At 40.2% G+C, this 17,332-nt stretch overlaps 1 protein-coding gene across 6 annotated transcripts in view; it reads right to left on the bottom strand.

Moving 5' to 3' along the window:
• The window catches only part of RAB27A (RAB27A, member RAS oncogene family), a 30,234-nt gene that overhangs the window by 2,063 nt on the left and 10,839 nt on the right, over nucleotides 1–17,332 (bottom strand). For all 6 annotated transcript variants that reach the window (XM_072345327.1, XM_072345325.1, XM_072345328.1 and 3 more), the window contains exons 3-6: nucleotides 5,643–5,815; nucleotides 4,358–4,443; nucleotides 3,496–3,599; nucleotides 2,648–2,771 (exon numbers count right to left, since the gene is read on the bottom strand). In XM_072345327.1, coding sequence (XP_072201428.1) covers nucleotides 2,648–2,771; nucleotides 3,496–3,599; nucleotides 4,358–4,443; nucleotides 5,643–5,795 — 467 coding nt within the window. In that variant the 5' untranslated portion in view covers nucleotides 5,796–5,815. The remainder of the gene's footprint in view (nucleotides 1–2,647; nucleotides 2,772–3,495; nucleotides 3,600–4,357; nucleotides 4,444–5,642; nucleotides 5,816–17,332) is intronic.

The raw sequence follows: 17,332 nt of genomic DNA on the forward strand, positions 1-17,332 counted from the left end.
AGCCCCAGTAGGGGAAGACTTTTACTCCTGCAGAAATCTCTCCAGCAGTGAAACTTCAGGGATAAGACAGTCTTATTATTATTAAATTCAGCAGCCCCTGCTCCCTTAGTGAACAGTCCAACTCTGTTATAAGCCCTCATCCACAGTAAATAACCACAGACACACAACTAAATGCAGACATGCTGCTTGGGAACCCAGAGTTTGAGGGAAGCAGAACATCCATGTTGTGATGGAGAGCACACGTATGGTATTTTCTCCTCTCTCCTTATTGCTCTGAATACTCCATTCCTAGCAAGACAGGAAAGCTGCAGATAAAGAGATAAAGGAGAAACCACAGAACTAGGGAAATGAACAAAATATATGAGTTTATCTCACGTATTTTGATGAATAGACACAGCAGAAAGAACAAGAGTGGTAAGTGAAAGCATTATCAAGACAGAGGAAGGAACAAAGTCAGAAATAAAGCAAGCAAAGCAAGAGTGATGCTCAAGGGAGACTGAAAACAGAAGTCAGAGGAAGAAGCAGAAGAAAGTAGGACAAAGCAGTAAGAATCAACTTCCTCATCAAGGGAACTGGGAAGATGGTGATAAGTAAGTAAGAAAACAATGAATGTTGATTTCACCCAACTTGGAAGCAAACTACAGATGTAAAAATAGAAGTACAAGTAGTAATAAACATAAACATACGCAGGACATTTGCTGTGTGAGACACCATTAGGTTAATGAAATTTAATTCCAGCTTCTGCCTGAAGAAAATTCAGTGTCAATAATGTGAAAGAGCCCCTTCCTGCTATTGTACTTCTGACCGCGCACTTAACCAGTACACAGTTCTTATTTTTAAGGATTTTTACAGAGAGCAAGGTATGTAGGACACCCCAGACTGACAGCACTGACTTTGGACAGTCTTATGTCTGAGCCAGCAGGAGAATTTTCAAGTAAACATGTAGGTACCTTCCCCCAGTCTCTCTCCATAATGTGGAACTGGTACGGCAGGTGGCTCCCTGCAATTCTTCTGCAAACCTCTCCCTTCTCTAGTGAACTTCTGAAAGATGCTGACAAATGAATGAACTCTACACTTCCTACCTAGAAAGACTTACTAAATTTGCAAGATCCAATGAGTGGTCAATAGCACTGTATCACTGTCTCAGTGTCTAGGTGTCCTGCAGCCATTTTCAAAGCACAACACTCACAAGTACAGAAAGGGCATACTGAGTATCTCACACTTTTGCTATTGGAATACTGCTGTAGCAGGATTTAGCCTGCAACCTCTCAGGAACATTTGGAAAAGTGCACAATTCCTGGTAGCTCAGTGCCACAGGGCAGCAAATCCATTTGTTTCTAATAAATAGCTTGCTTCTGATTTGCCTCCAAGGATACTTCAAGGTGAAGGAAAGCTAGTTTCTGACTATGACAGAGAAATAACATGGCACAGCAGGAATAGACCTGCAGAGCAAGATAATTGCCATTAAGAACCCAGTATTAACAGTATGTGTATTTTGTGAGATTTACTCTGGACTTAGCTAATCTAGTCCCCTAGAATCTCCCTGACTAATCAGAATACAGACTACTGGTTGGAGGCCATCATCTAGTTTAGTTTTTATTTCAGAAGGAATCCAGTTCCCATGCAAGAAGGCTGCTTCACTATGTGAATCAAGCCACAATAAATGGGTCAGAAGATTTCCTTCAAACATGTACTTCTGATTTACACTAAATGCAAATTTAGTTCAGAGACAGGAACCACGGAAGAGTTTAGCAAAGTATAAGAGTAATATGGGATTAATTAGTATCTGATAGGAAGAAAGGTTTGCCACAGTTCCTTTAAAGTCACATGATCCTTGTCTGTGAGGATGGGAAAGGCTGTCTTCCAGCTGATTTGACTGATGTCTCATTTTCAGACTCTGGAAGACTGCAGACGTCTGCGCAAAAACAAGCAGCAGAGCCTTTTGAGGCTGACTAACAACTCAGCTAAGTACAGGGGATCTGCAACCAGGACTAGAACTGGTCTTCTGTGGGAACCCAGTACTCTGTAATTAGATCCTCCAAATGCCTGTGAAAGGGTCCCAAGGCTCTCAAAGAAACTGAGGTTGCATGTTCCAACTGTCATGCCAGCGGGCAAGGACTGCTCCATAACTGTTGTAATAAAACTCAACTTCTAAATTAGGATGTAATTGCTTAGTATTGCATTTTCCCTCTAAAACCTGATGTGACATTAATCAGTTAATCACCTCACCAAATACTCATTTAGATTTCACATCACAAGAGGCCCAGGCTTTCGGTGGACCACAGAAAGCTGCAGCACGGGAAAGAGCAAGTAATTAGACCACCCTAATTCACCTGCCTTTTCAACTAAAGTCCATCTTTTTTACCAGAATGTCTGTGAAACAGTTTACTTCACCTTTCCTTCATTTACTGTCAAGGAAAGAAAATTAACCACCCTCTAGTGCAAGATTACTGCAACATTAAGCACAAGTTTTTAGGTAATGCAGAAAACATTTATCTCTGACAGAAAAAAATAGTGTATTATACAGGTCAGTGCAGCATTCTGAAACACTAATTTGCACAGTAATCTTTCATTCTACGGGAAAGACATTACAGAAAGCATTTGATTTTGCTTTAAATACAGCAATAACTGGAAGGAAGTTATTTACCCATATTTTTCTGCAAGTTCCTTAGCCTCTTCTTCTTTCACCATTCGTTGGTCTTCCAGATCGCTTTTGTTTCCACATAATACAATGTCAGGGTTTTCACAATATGCATGCATTTGTAACTGACCTAACAGCAACAATAGGAATAGGAGTCACGACTTGCTGTCACACAAAGCTTACCAAGAATATTATCACATTTCACGAGACACAAACACCTTCAGGAAAATTACTTTTTGGAAAACGGGAATACAACTGTGTTCTGTTCTTTCTTAAGACTTCTGCAGTTGCACTGAGGAACCAGGGAACAGACACCCACTATCACATACTCAGTGAACAAGCCAGAGGAGCAGAAGCCTGACAGGGTTAGTGCAGAATCTGTATATTTGTAGCTTAAGGAGTTGTGCTCACCAAGCAACTTCACTGAGCTGCCAGAAAAAAGTCCAGTACTTTCATCTGATTGATGACGCAGTGGGTTTGGGAACTGCTTTCCCTAGACACATCAGTCTAGTAACGTTCACTTTCTGTTAAGCTTTGCTGACAAAGCTTCAGACAATGTATTTTCACAGACTCGTGGTATTGAGCATTACCCAAACTGGGGATAAGCCTTCTCAGCCTGCTAGGTTAAAGTGCAAGGTTAAGTAAGCAAAGCTGAATTTCAGGTAAGCGCTAGAAGCTCCCACTAGCAGCTATTACAATTGCAAATGGGACATTTACTTTCTTCTTCCTCAGAAAGCTTCAGAACCCAGAATTTTCAGTTGTACTGCTCAGTGAGACTTTGTATTTGCAAGAATAGCTCCCATCCACCACTGCCGAAATAGAAAGAAAGGAGATGAGAAAAAGAAATGTCATACTTATCCAGTTCCTGACATTAAGGAAGCTTTGCTCATTTGTCAGATCAAAGAGTAGAAGAAACCCCATGGCATCTCTGAAGAAAGCAGTTGTTAAGCTACGAAACCTAGACAAGGAAAGCAGAATTATAAAGTTACTTTGAAAATGTAATTGCATAGAATTGTGAAGCTGGGGTAACTAAAGACAAGATTAGCTAGAAGAAAATATTCATCATGCTTATTTTGCCTGATGCAGGAACTGGATAACAAGGAATTGCTAACATTACTATGTCCTAATTCAGGCCTAAGGAATTCAAGCAGACATTTAAATAAGCCCTCCGGCCTGAGTGAAAGCTTTGTATTATACAGCATGCTTTCATCAAGATTCAGAAATTAAAATAAGAACAAAAATCAAACTTTGAAGTTAAACTTGTTACTACATACATCAGTTCTGGATTTTCAGATGATCAACCACTAGGATGCCTGTCTTTTAGTAGACAAGTAGGAAAAAATCCCTGCAAAATGATTTCAGAAGTCTGACTTTTCTAACACCTTGGCATAGAGACATAACAGAGAAGAAGAAAAAATAAAATAACAAAAAAAAAGCTTTAAAAACATCTATGCATTGGCCATGAAAAAATAAGCTGAAGACAAAAATTGATGATTTTGGTTTTAGTGTTCTAATTTAATTCAGTTGTAATTTAATGGGTACTCATACAGAACTTTTCATCACAGTCAAACAGCATATTGAATGGTATTTTCCCACTCCCATACAACTAAAATGTAATAGACAATAAGAAGAATTCACATACTTCATTCCATTTGCACCTAGCTTGGTAACACCTGCTTTACTTTCTGGATTGGAGAGGTAGGAAGGGAAGCATACCTTTCCTGGCCTGCAGTATCCCAGAGCTGAAGATGTATCCTCTGTCCTCTGCCACCAACGCCATCTGGCCCATTGGGTCTGTAGACCTGTTGGAAGGGAAATTTGTAAGACAGAATGTTAGCAGCCCAGCCTCTATGGAACACAAAATAACTGACACTTAAAGTCATTAAATGCAGCAAAACTATCACTGTCAATACATGTATTCCCAACTAAAACTCAAATCCTTTATTTTAAGACAAAAGTAATATGAGTTGCATTTCAATTTTGCATATACTCGAATATTTAAATATAAGGGTAAAAGTGGAAGTGGAAAACCAGTTTCCAACAGACTTCACATTCCAAACAGAGTGAGTGGGAGTCACTGAGATCTCATCAGACAAGTTCATTTTCTGTTTTTGATTTTGATTTTCTATTTTTTACTATTATGTTCTATCCTGTCCAAGTGAAAACAGAACTACAAGAGATCATGCAATCCAGCAGCGTGTTTGCAACACCAGCAGAACCTCATTAGCAAACACAATATACTCATGAAAATAACGATGTATCTTTATAGCTGTCAAAAGACTGCTGAAAGAGATGGGGATAGATCCTGGATCATACATTATGTAAGCAGAAACTGAATACTAATAATGAAAGCTGAGGAGTTTACTCAGCATGACAATATAAATAAGGGCATCTGTTAGCTTTAGAAGGATCAGTTAAAAATAGACTCATTTATTGTTCCTGTCTTTCCCTTCAACTGTAATTGTACGTAAGATTACCTGAGTTAACAATACTATCTTCAATGACATACAAGTTTGCTGAATTTGTGGGTTATGAGAGTCAGGTTGCAAAACATAAATCTTATCCTGAATTATCAAATACCCTAACCAAGAAAATCCACCTCATGTACTATCCCACAAAAGGAATGCTAACTTATTCAAGACACAAGTTTCACATCTCACAAAGACATTTACCCCTCCCACTATTGTGGTGTACATCATCCACCAAAAACTAGTCTACACAATGTCCATTTCACCATCCCCAACTATCAAACTGACCTACCAAGTGTCATCATGAACTATATTTCATGGTACCATGTCCATGCTTTTCAAACATCTCCAGAGGTGAGGAACCCATTACTTTCCCAGGCAGCACATTCCAATGAATAACCAGCCCTTTCATGAAGAAATTCTTCCTAATGTACAACCTAAATCTTCCCTGGCTCAACTTGAGGCTATTACCTATAGTCACCAGCAACAAAAGAGCAACCATTTTGAAGTATCACACTGCTGTGAAAACTTACCACTCTCTTTTCCCGGAAGTCGATGCCCACCGTTGTGATAAACTTGGAATTAAATTTGCCATCTGTATACTGGTAAAGAAGGCTGGTCTTTCCTACTCCAGAGTCACCGAGTGCTAGGAATTTTATGAGGTAATCATAGTCCCCATCAGACATAGTGAGGATTCAGGAGACACCTTAGAAAGCAAAGTGAAGAGCATTAGTCAGGCAACAACCAAAGCTTCTTTGGACGAATGTTACAATACAAGTCACCATTTGAAAAATGAAGCGTCCAGTAATAGGACAAGTTCTGTGATCTTTTACACTGCTTTCACCTTAAACTCTCCTTTATGCCAAGTATCAAAAACAAACCCTGACCAAAATCAAAACAAAAATCCCCCACAGCTGATTTTCATTACGCTCCTCTTACTTCAAAGAGAAGCCAACACAACAACAGACTGAAAAATCACTGTCAAAGAAAAGTGTTGAACATAACTGGAAAACAAACTGCAGAACTCTTTTTAACCTGTGTGAAAGCTGGAAAAGCTGCTTAAATGCCTCAATGATGCGATTCCGATCTCACATTCACTGTGACATTATTAACATGCACACAAAAAAGTCCAATTGATTTTTAGACTGACAACTACATTTAAATAAAAGGACATGGTACCATCTCAAGAAGTTTTCCCATACCAAGAAAAGAAGCAAACTTTTTTATGTTTAAATAAAGTTTTTAACCCTGATGCTAGCTCTAAACTAAATCACGTTTGATCTACTCTGACCAAAGTGAAAAAGCAGCTAGAATGCATGACAAAAATAACTGGAAAATGGAATGTACAGTAGAAAGACTGCTGCAAATGCAGTAGTACTTTCCTGTTGGGTAGCTACCCAGCGTCTCTTCCCCCAAAACAAACAATAGGGAACTGCCTTATGTTGTTTTCAAAGAACTGAATGTGGAAAGATAAGCCTAAAATAACCTAAAAGCAACAGAAAACTGGCATAAAATTGCCCATTATCAAGGAGAGAAATTAATATTAAAGAACAAAAAAATAGGATGGGTTATGAAATTAAATATAAAAGAAAGTTAAATTTGCTGTTCCCACTGTAAGTATGTATTTCTGGAACTAGTTGTAGTTTGCACTACATAAAACTACTCATTTCAAGCCAAACACAGCAGCAGTTTGCACCAATGGCAAAACATCAATTCATTTCTTGAATATCAGTTCAGAGCTTGAGGTTTGGAACAAGCTCCATATCTCTAGAACGTGGTTGTCAATCACCACCATCACACTAAACCCATAATTAACTCTGCAGTTTCAGCTTTATGCCAGCACAGCTTCTGGATACAAAGCAGAACAGTGATTGACCAATGCAGCCATGACTGGACTTATCACAACCAAAAGCAGACAGTGGTCAGATTTACTCCAAGATAGTTTCCAATTGGAAAGCCAGCAGAAAGCATTTGACACCTTTTTTGCCATTTCCAGTCCTGAAATCTCTGCTCCCACACAACACGTAGTTTACATTATTCCATCAATTACAGTGAGACTTTGCAGGTATAGGTTTAACTCCAGTAAGCTGACATATTTCACACAGTGTCACTTCCACACCAGAGACAGATAATTTGCTTTCCAGTGCTTTGTATTAATACTGTGTTTTACAATAGAGCAAGAGATTGAAACAAAAACAAAAAATAAAGCAGTTAACAGTTAATAGTTATTTTTATACAGATGTACCACAGCTTCAGGCATGCATACACCACACAACTGATGGAGTGATGCATTCAACAAGCACATGGAACAGGCAGCCACACACTGACACGAGATCATTTCCAGCAGAAATTAAAAGCCTGATCCATTAAGCACAACCACAAATACCAGCAAAAGCTTCCATTTGTTGCTTGTTTTAAATCCTCCTCTATCTTTGGGATGCACAAAAACAATCAGATTATTTATCATGAGGCTCTGCAGAACCTCTTTTCACTGAAATGCATTAGAAGAAAGGAAAAATGCTTTAAAAAAGCAAACACGATGGCTTTTACTGAAGATTAAACTTGATTTAGACTTCCTTCTCTTACACACTATTTCTTCTGCTCTCAGATGTTCTGCCAAGGGCAAAGAGCTGTGTAAATGCACCCTCTACTCAAGCACATGTTCTTTCAGCTTCAATACCCCTAAAATACCGCTTAAAAAGGCTTAAATGCAAATCTGCATAAAACATTCTACCTCTGAGACAAGCTCCTTTCACGCCTTTTACTGTGCTACTGCACTCATACACAAGTATTTGCCCTGTCCTGTTGGTATTTTGCTGGCTAGCTGTTGGCCTACAGAACAAACTTTTAGTAACAATTATGTCAGCTGGTCATTGTCAATTTATGTTGTGAGAAAGCTAATTTATCCTTCCTCTTCTGTACAACCTGCTAGAGGAAGAACAGGCACTGCAACAGTATCACGTGGAGCCATGAGAAAGTGTTCAGGTTTGATTCCAAGACAAGTTGCAACAGAACAGCTGCATCCCTCCACCAGCCTGAGCCGGGAAAAGCCTTAGGTTAGGAAGGAAACCTTAAGGTATTTCTGCTGTTACATCAGATTTGGGAAGTACCTGTCTGGGTGGTGTGGCCTATTTGTCCAAACTATTTAAGCCTCAATTCTCCATGTGGCAAATAATAAATTTCATTTGCAAATGACTAGTAGAAGCCTCAGACATAAAAAGTGGCTTATAAAGGAGTTGCTCAAGAAGGAAATTTTCTCCTTAGGTTTTTGAAATGCACACACCTTTCACTGCACCCCATAATGTCAATCTGTTATTCAAATATCTCCAGGGAGTGGTTCTTGTGAAACCCTGTACAGTTAACCTATCCTTGGAGAGTTATTTTCAGAGCAGTTTCAAGCCTTGTCCTCCTCCCTGTACAAATATTTAAAAAGGTTATCTCCACCCTCTGCTTCCAAGACCTGCAGCCCCACAGCCCAAATACATCCAGCTCCATACTGCAGAAATAAGGATGTATTTACAGCTAAGTACATTCGTGGAAAATTCACTGTCATGGACCTACAAACCCATCCCATTTCTTCTCCTTCCAGTTCTGTATTGCTTTTAAGTTAGGTCCTACAGCTTCACATCTTCCAGGCTTTCCTTCTACATTTCTACGCCTCTTAAAACAGGAAAGGAAGAATGAGAGAAAATTGATGATACAATCAGGATCCATCGGGTCTCAAAATAAATAAATAAATAAATAAAATAAAATAAAAAAGGAAAAGAAAAAGAAAACAAAGAAAACATAGAACAACTATTCCCAACTATCCCCAAAACTTACTTGTACAATTAAGGGCTCTTTGGCTTGGAAAAAAAACAACTAATAATTACCAATGGAAACAGCAAAAAGGGTTTCTTCCTTCGTGAGATCCTCCTTGAATCCCATTCAGCTCTGGCTTTGCCTTTAGCCTGGCATGCAGAAGAACAGGGGCTATAAGCAATACTTGGAAAACTCCACTGGCTTTTTCCATTGCTGATAGGACCCTCACAGCCATCATTTAACCTGTACCCATAGTGCTGCTGCTCTGGAGCCTGCCCACATGTCCGGGTTGTGCTCCGCCAAGAAGAGGTGTCCTGCAAAGCAGGGCTAGTCTAAGGCAGTCACATAACAAGCATCAACACTACTGGCTCATATTGTTGCCTCCAGGACACAAATATCACAATCCTATTGTGAGATAAAACATTCAGGAGTATGACAGTGTTGTTCCTGAATAACTTAGGGAAATTATCTTGGCATGCAGGATTTGCCCTTTGCAGCATGGGAAAAGGAATATGCTCTCTGAACAAACGGGTATCACATAAAATACCCAACTTCCATACTGCGACAAAGATGATGGAAGGAAGAAAGAAGGGAGGAAGTGATAAATAGACGAGAACACAAGCCAAAAAAAAAGAAAGAAAAAAAAAAAAAAAAAAGAAATGAAAAAGAAGCAAAAATAGAAGCACTGAGCTGAAAATAAAAAGGTACACACACACAGCATAAAGCTCAAGAAATCTGAACATTCACTTACTCAGGCAGTCTTAAAGCACATCAATTTAAAGTAAACTTACCCCAAACTCTTCTAAAGGAATAGTAAGGGCACAGTGGAGATAGTACTGCTAGCAGGAGTATTTTTCTAGCACCACCTCTTTAGCACACAGCCAAGAAGCCTACGTGTCACCTGTTTGCATTCATACTGATGGGTGCTCAGACATAAAGAGGTGTGCCTTGTGTCTCCAATTCTAAGGAGGGTGCTGCCTGACAGCATGGCTGGGAAGCAATTACACAGTCTGTATGTCCCATTTATTCCTAAAGGCAAAGAGCACTTCAGAAGAGGTTTATGCACGACCTATCTACAAGCAGATGTAACATATGTGTATCACACGCATCCTAATATAATGACACAGCTTCCTCTCTTGAGGGTGAGAGGAAACTGACAGTCTCTAATGCCAATGCTGTGTTGCTTCTTTCTCTCTTGTACCCACACAAACACACCGTGCTACTCCATGCGTACCACAGGGAAAGCTGGCTTTCCCATAGGTTTCTACACAAGAGAAAAGGCATTGTTAGGCAAAGACCAGAACATCAGGTAATATGCCTGACGTGACTTCTGACCACACCTGCAAACATCATTCCATTTCACAGAGAAGCAATGCATATGAACTGTTTCAAACAAAGGGTAGAAACAAATGAAACGTCTCTTTCTGAGTCCTTTCCACGCTATACCACCTACCCAGCCCTCTCAAGAGTAGAAAAGCTATTCTGTATAAAAGTACTAAAATAAAATCATTTGAGTCAACCCCTTCTTCCTTCTCAGATCAACTATACAACTCAGACATAACCTCAGTGTCCCAGATGTGCAGTGAAGCCAGCCATAAAGCTCATGACTAACACTGTAGGACAAACCATACTCTTCTAAAGAAAAGAAAACAGAGATTAGGCCTATGATTAAATTATATTTTAAGATACCACAGGACTTCATCACTTCATCCTTCTGCTGATGGGCAGCAGACTAGCAGACTTGGAAGGGTTACAGTTAATTTCTAGCAGTGTCCAACTTCCGCAAGTGTCACTCAGCTTCCACGTAGACCTTGCAGACAAAGACAAGTCCTGTCTGGGCCTTGCCTTCCTTGTTTGGGAAGAACCAGACCATACTGGAACAGCAAGGAACTTGCAGAGTCTGCATGTTGTCCCTGCAGTGGCCACTCAGCCATCCGTGGAAGGAAGGAGTGTACTGAAAGGCTTCCAGCCTAGGTGTCTATCACAGCAAGAGTAGAGCAGGTCAAGCAAAAGAGTCTCAGTCTGCTTAAGAAGGCTTTCCAATAGTCTTAAATAACAGACCCTTTCTTTAAAATCCACTGTGAAACTGGGGAGGGAGGAAATGGATGTAGCTTTGCAAGTCAAGGTTTCCCTAAATACAGTGTTATGCTTAAAAAGCAGTTGAGGCTTTAAGCTAAACATGAAAAATCTGGAAGAAGAATAGTCCGATTCCCAGCCAGATAGCAAAAGAAAACACTGTAGTTCTCTCAACAGTGTGTAAATACAAGCACAAGGCAATAACACAGTTGTATAGGTTCCTACTTTTAAAAAAAAAAAAAAAAGAGCCTCTCACCCAGGCACAACATAGACATAAACCCACTTCAATATCTGCTTTATATATCACCTAGGCTGTTACAACAGAAGCACTGAGCAGGGGATCTGGAAGATGTTCCCTACCGTGCCGTAGCAGCACTCCCACCACGCTGCAGCAAAGCACTGCCCACATTCCTGCCCGGTGCAGGCGAAGCGTGGCGAACAGCCGCACCCTGCTCTATAAGCTCCAGTGGCACCTCACTGCTTCAAAGCTGGGCGCTGTCGGGCACCCACCAGCTCTGCTGTAAGAAAGGGACTGCGAATCAGACAACATACCTACTCTTTGTGAGGAGTACCTCGGGTATGTACAAATGTAATAGAAATGAATGATGACAACGGATTTTATATATTGCAGCAACCTTCCCACTAACTTAAAAGCAGGAAATTTGATGCCTTGCATCCTTCCTTGATGTGACTGCACTGACCGCTTTGGCACCAGCTCCTGGTTAACCTACAGCCCAGCCTTAATATTTGTAACACATCACTACACTGAATCTGTTCTTGAGAGCATTAAATAAATTACGAATGACAGTCATACACAGATTTACATATAATTCCCTGTTCTTTCAAACTGCAGGTCTGGCTAAGAGCTGGGGAAAAATACACAGTCTCCCATTGCAACACGACCAGAAATGCAGTTAATACAACTGTGCTGGTACAGTACTAAGTACAAGCCTTGAAAAGATAAAACACGGAACAAAAATTCTTGGCCAAAGTTTTCCAGTCCCGTTGTGGCCAAACGGCCTTCAAGATACAGCCCTTCAAACAGACTGAACTAAGTTTTTCTCATTTCTCTAGGCATCATTACTGCACATTGGCCCCTCAGCCAGACTCGTGCAGGTGAGCTCCTGCTCAGCAGTGGGGCAGGCAGTGCATGAGCCAGCAGCACAGGAGCCTCCAGAATGTCACGCACAGTGCTGCTGGCATTCACACAAGGAAGAAGACGCTGCGAGCGGAAGATTCTAAGAATCACACAATGACAGGAACTGAGCACTTCTTTAAGGAATGGTTGGGTTTTCCTGGCGATAACAAGAACCTTCAGCAGAGAAGCAGAATACACAAAGGAATGGTCAGAATAAAAGGGACCAGAAGAGGTAAAATAAAAAAAACAACTGAAAAAGAAAGTGATTTAATGTCCATACAATACAGATGAAGTGACATCTCATGGAGAAGATGTGCATGCATTTGTGCTAGAGAAAGTACTAGATTTTATGCTCGGCCAATGCAGATGATTCAGTAGACTGCAAACACATCCATCAGGCTTATTTCTTTGTTTAAATGCACTACAGTACATTCTCTGTCAACAGCCAGAGGAAAATATTTGCAGTTTCTTTTAATACATATATGTCTCCAAAAGGTCACACTGCCAAGCTCGTGCTGCATTACGATGGAAACAATCTGGCAAAGATAACTGATCATGATTAGGTCAATTACAGGCACCCATGAAGGTCAGGCAACAGAAAACCTTAAGATATATAACAGTCACTGCTAAAGAAGGGGAAAACTCACTCGAATGTGATACAAATGCCACCATAAAACTGCCTCCTTCACCTGACAAGATGTAAGCAAGCAAACAGAACTGGAGGAGCAGGAGAGTCAGAGCAGAACATAATCCACCTTTCTCATCCTTTGGGTGGGGAAATATCTGCCACTCATTTTTCACATGCAATTATCTCTGTTCCTTACTATCTCCAGTTTTTGACTGAAAGATGAAACTAAGCCTTTTTCCTGATACCTTTCTTTCTTTAGCAGTACTCCTTTTCTAAAACATTGAGATCTGTCCTTACTTTCAGTGTAAGTTACTTTACTTAGTTCAACAAGAAATACCAAGGAAGCACAGTATATAGCACGTCCCACATTCTTTTTTGTGCATGACATTAGGAATACTTGGAAGTTCCAAGAATACTTGGAAAATTGGAATCAGAAGCAGGGGATGGGGGGAAGACAAAGTAAGTTGTTAATTACCTGTGGGAAAAAATAGGGAAACTGTTGGTTGAGAAACACACTGTTTATGAATTAGAAAGGCTTACTCCTTCTATCCCTTAATCTAGGATCAGATGTGATCAGACTCGAAATACAAGAGACAGTCAGAGAAGCTTTACAGAGAGCTGGTACATGCAGATAGGGAAGGAAACATCTAGATTGACAAAATGTAGGCTTAGCTAAAAGTTTCAAAACCACAAAACCCTGACAGAGGCAATCCTGCAGTACCAAGGCTCACTGCATACCCCAGGCACACTGGCAACTGCTGCAGTGTGGAGGCAGCCAAGGCACTGCAGGCTGGCAGCAGGACACTTCAAAGAAATGGAGAGACCAATCAATAATCAGCTTTTAGCAGGGCTAAAAAAGGGCCTGAGCCTTTGATTTCAGAGTCTGCTACAGTCTGAAAGAGATATTTTCAGCCAGTAGTGAGCAGGATTTTTTAGTAAACATCTCAGGTCATAATGAGTATATGTGATGTTTCCATGTTTCATAAACACTATGAGGTTAGAAATAACTTGATGAGAATACTCCAGGCAAACTTGTCCTTTACATAATAAAAGATCACTTCTGCTTCAAATAGACCCAAACAGAATCCAACAGGCATTCCCTGTTCTCTTCAGGAAGCTACTAACACAGGACAGCAAAGCAGAAGCCTCGATCTGTGTCAGCTGGGTCATGGTTGTGGCTCACAGGTATCACTCAAACCTCTTAACAAAAAGCTAAAACTACAGGTGGGCTTTTTGGTAGTGGTGGTGGGTTTTCTTTTCCTTTTTTTGTTGTGTGTTTTGTAAGAATTGAAAAATAAGCCTATTTCAATAAGTCATCACATCTTGTGCTTCTTGCAGCGCATATCTGCGCTTTCCAAGCTCTCTGCTGAGGCTGTACAATGTGCCAAAATATTCAGACAGTGCTTTGGCAAAATGTTTGCTCAATTTGTATTCTAGAGCAGAGGGAAGGGATCATTCAAAAGCAGCATCAGTTAAGTGGGCTGAACTGCACAACACAAAGCTGCTACTCAAAAAGCTGCTTGTTTTTCAACCTGAGTTGCCAATTCAGCAATTTATCTTGCTCCTCTGATCAGAATCTCAAATTGGAGCGTGAATTATAGTTAAGCCTTGATATACAGCAAAGGCTGCTCAGACAAGCAGCACGGCAAACCACAATTTTTCACTTGTCATGGAGATAAGCGTGAGCCCTGCAAGGAAAGCATAAGGAATCACAAGCCTACTGCCACAGCGTGTCCTTGCTCATCATGTCAGTTAATCTCAGGCTAGGAGAAGGCCAGCAGACAGATGCTGAGCTGAAAGCTGGCAGCTGCTGCCAGTTTGTCATGCTGCAAATGCCCTCCTGCAAAATTCTTTCTTACAGCTTCGTGCAGACATAGTGACCCCAAGTTTCACTTTAACAGCAGTCTGACATACGATAACAAGCAATTTCCTACCTCTAGTCCCGTAACTTTTCAACTTAAGTCACTATTCAGAATGTTTCTGCCAATACACAGCTTAGCAATTGTGAGCTTACAGAACAGCCATCTCTATTACCAGAGCTCCAGGAAAAAGTATATGAAGTTATTCTAAGAAAATGAATTGCCAGTTAGACTGCTCTAATTGATCCAAGCAGTGCAAGTTAAGCAAGACTGCATTAAGGAATCCCATATGTAGTTACCATGCCACACTGGATCCAAATTGTGCTTTCTCGACTGAACTGTAACCAAAAAGCTTTGCATACTTCTGAAGACTCAAAATATTGCAAGCAAACTGACACCTCATGCAGTGATGGCTAATTTTTTTTATGTACTACATTATTTGGAGTACCCACAAGTCACAAGAAACTGGCAACACACTGTCCAAAGAGACTTTTATTTGAAAGCACTCATTAAACTAGGCACTGCTCTTTCATCTTCTATTAAAACATCAGCTTCCATTTGAGGTATTTGGCTTGACTTTAAATCACTTCTATTTCCCACAGACAGAAAAAAATAAAATTAAAACCCATCAGTAGTGAGACTCCAGTAAAAACAAATTCTGTGAAGTGAAAAAGAACACCTCAGCATTACACGGAGCAGCCTCACTGACTGCAGTGGAGCAACCTACTCACTCCCCAAGATTTTCCTGTCACAAAGATCCCAGTTCTGCTTCTGACAGCCACAGCATAATGTATTAAAGCTGAATTTTTATAAAGAAACTATTCCTACGACAGAGTGTTCAAACAAAATTCAGAAGCAGGGGCTGTATTATTTCCCATTTACAAAGCCATACTAAACCAATGAAGCATTACCCTAAGTTCTCCTCCTTACAAAGTTACTTCAGCTTCCCTTGGACAGGAGCTTATTTCCCTCATCACACCAAGACATGCTCCGCACTATTTCCCATGAACAGCTTATAAGATGTTTTTAATTCATTCTTTTTATTTTCTATTGTTTTAGAACTTCTGTTGGTCTTTTTTTCCCAATATTTTTTAAAGGAAAAAATACCTACACTCTGTATTTGATGCCATTCTTTTACAAATCCAGGTGAATTAGATTCCAAGTTTGTCTTTACCTGGCTTAATTACTCAGGTTGTTTCACTTAAAGTAGTGCTGTGACAGTCCCAAAGGCATGGGAAGGATGGGGAGGGAAAGTGACAGCACCATGCACTACAACATCGCTTTGCTCTATACAACAGAACCTCAGTATCAAAATTTAGTTCTCAAACAATTGATGCTATGAGACTAACCCCTTACAGCAATTTCTATGAAGTGTTTCTATGAGGTAAAATATTCAAAATGCAGTTATAATGCAGTAAATGACAAGCAGTATTCAGCAGCACACTACGAGGCAACTGTGACAAAAACTCCTTCCCAGCTCAGCAGAGAAATAAATGGCACAAAGTCAGCATCAGTGCTTACAGAAATCCTTCCCCTATTATTTTATATAAGCTTTTCCATATGCTGTAGATACCTACAAGGAAACAGCAAGAAAGCATATTTGTGTAGCTGAATTGATTAATTTGTCACTTTTCTCCCACAAATGCAAGTCTAGGGCTGATGATTTGGACTAGAAAAATCATCTTAAGACTGTGCTAGACACCAATTACAACCTTGGGAAAGTCTTGTGACCTTCCCACAGACATGGAGTTCACTACAGTTGTCTGTGCTCTGCACAGCTCCTCCACAGTTAGTCACAGTCTGCAAAAACTGGAATTTCAGTCCACAATGTGAAAAACGCTGACACCCAGCCTAGAAAGGCCACCTGATGACAAACTCATGCTTGGGGTGACAAGGAATGACCAAATCACAGAGACACAGAAGCAAAACACAGTAATATTATCCCACCCCACAATGTCTTTATCATTAATTAAGACCGAAGCCATTTACCATCTGACTGAAAGGACTACACACTAGATAAGCTCTCATGTTTCCTTGCAGCCTGTTTTATTTCATTAATTAAATATGTCAGTCTATGCAGCATACTTTTTTATTCCTTTTATTACCAACACATTTATTATACATGAGAACAAACACAGCGATGCACAACTCAATTAAAAACCCACCACACTAAAGGACCATTTTATTAAGTGTAAGTTAAGTTAATGAGAACATGGGAATAAATATGAGGGATGGAGTTCAAGCAGAACAACATCTACAGATACTGAGTTATATTGTTTGTATCATGAGACGATATTTGCACAGCACATCTTACCATCAAAGGTCTAATTCTGCCCTCCAACTAGAGAGGAAGTTTGGCATAATGGAGTGGGAAATGCAGGCTGACAGCCTGGGATCAGAAATGGCACCTCTTGTTACCGAATCCTGACATCGGTCACTGCAGCCATTTTAATCTTATTGATAAACATAGCCAGCTTTTCCTCTACCTCACACTGATTTATCTCCAGTGTTCCTACTAAGGGATGAAATCCAGATCAGTGAGCCCAAACTAACCCAGGAAGTTGTCTAAGAAGAAAATTAAAACATTATAATCTGGGGGGACTTTTTGTTTTGTTTCTTTTGCTTTTAAGCTTTGACACCACCACCCTCATGGGAATGCTCTCCTCTCTCTGTACCCTGTTTGGGTCCTCTGTCACTGTTACTACCACCACTGCCCCTGTC

Source organism: Excalfactoria chinensis, chromosome 10, assembly GCF_039878825.1.
Source record: "Excalfactoria chinensis isolate bCotChi1 chromosome 10, bCotChi1.hap2, whole genome shotgun sequence".
NCBI lineage: Eukaryota > Metazoa > Chordata > Aves > Galliformes > Phasianidae > Excalfactoria > Excalfactoria chinensis.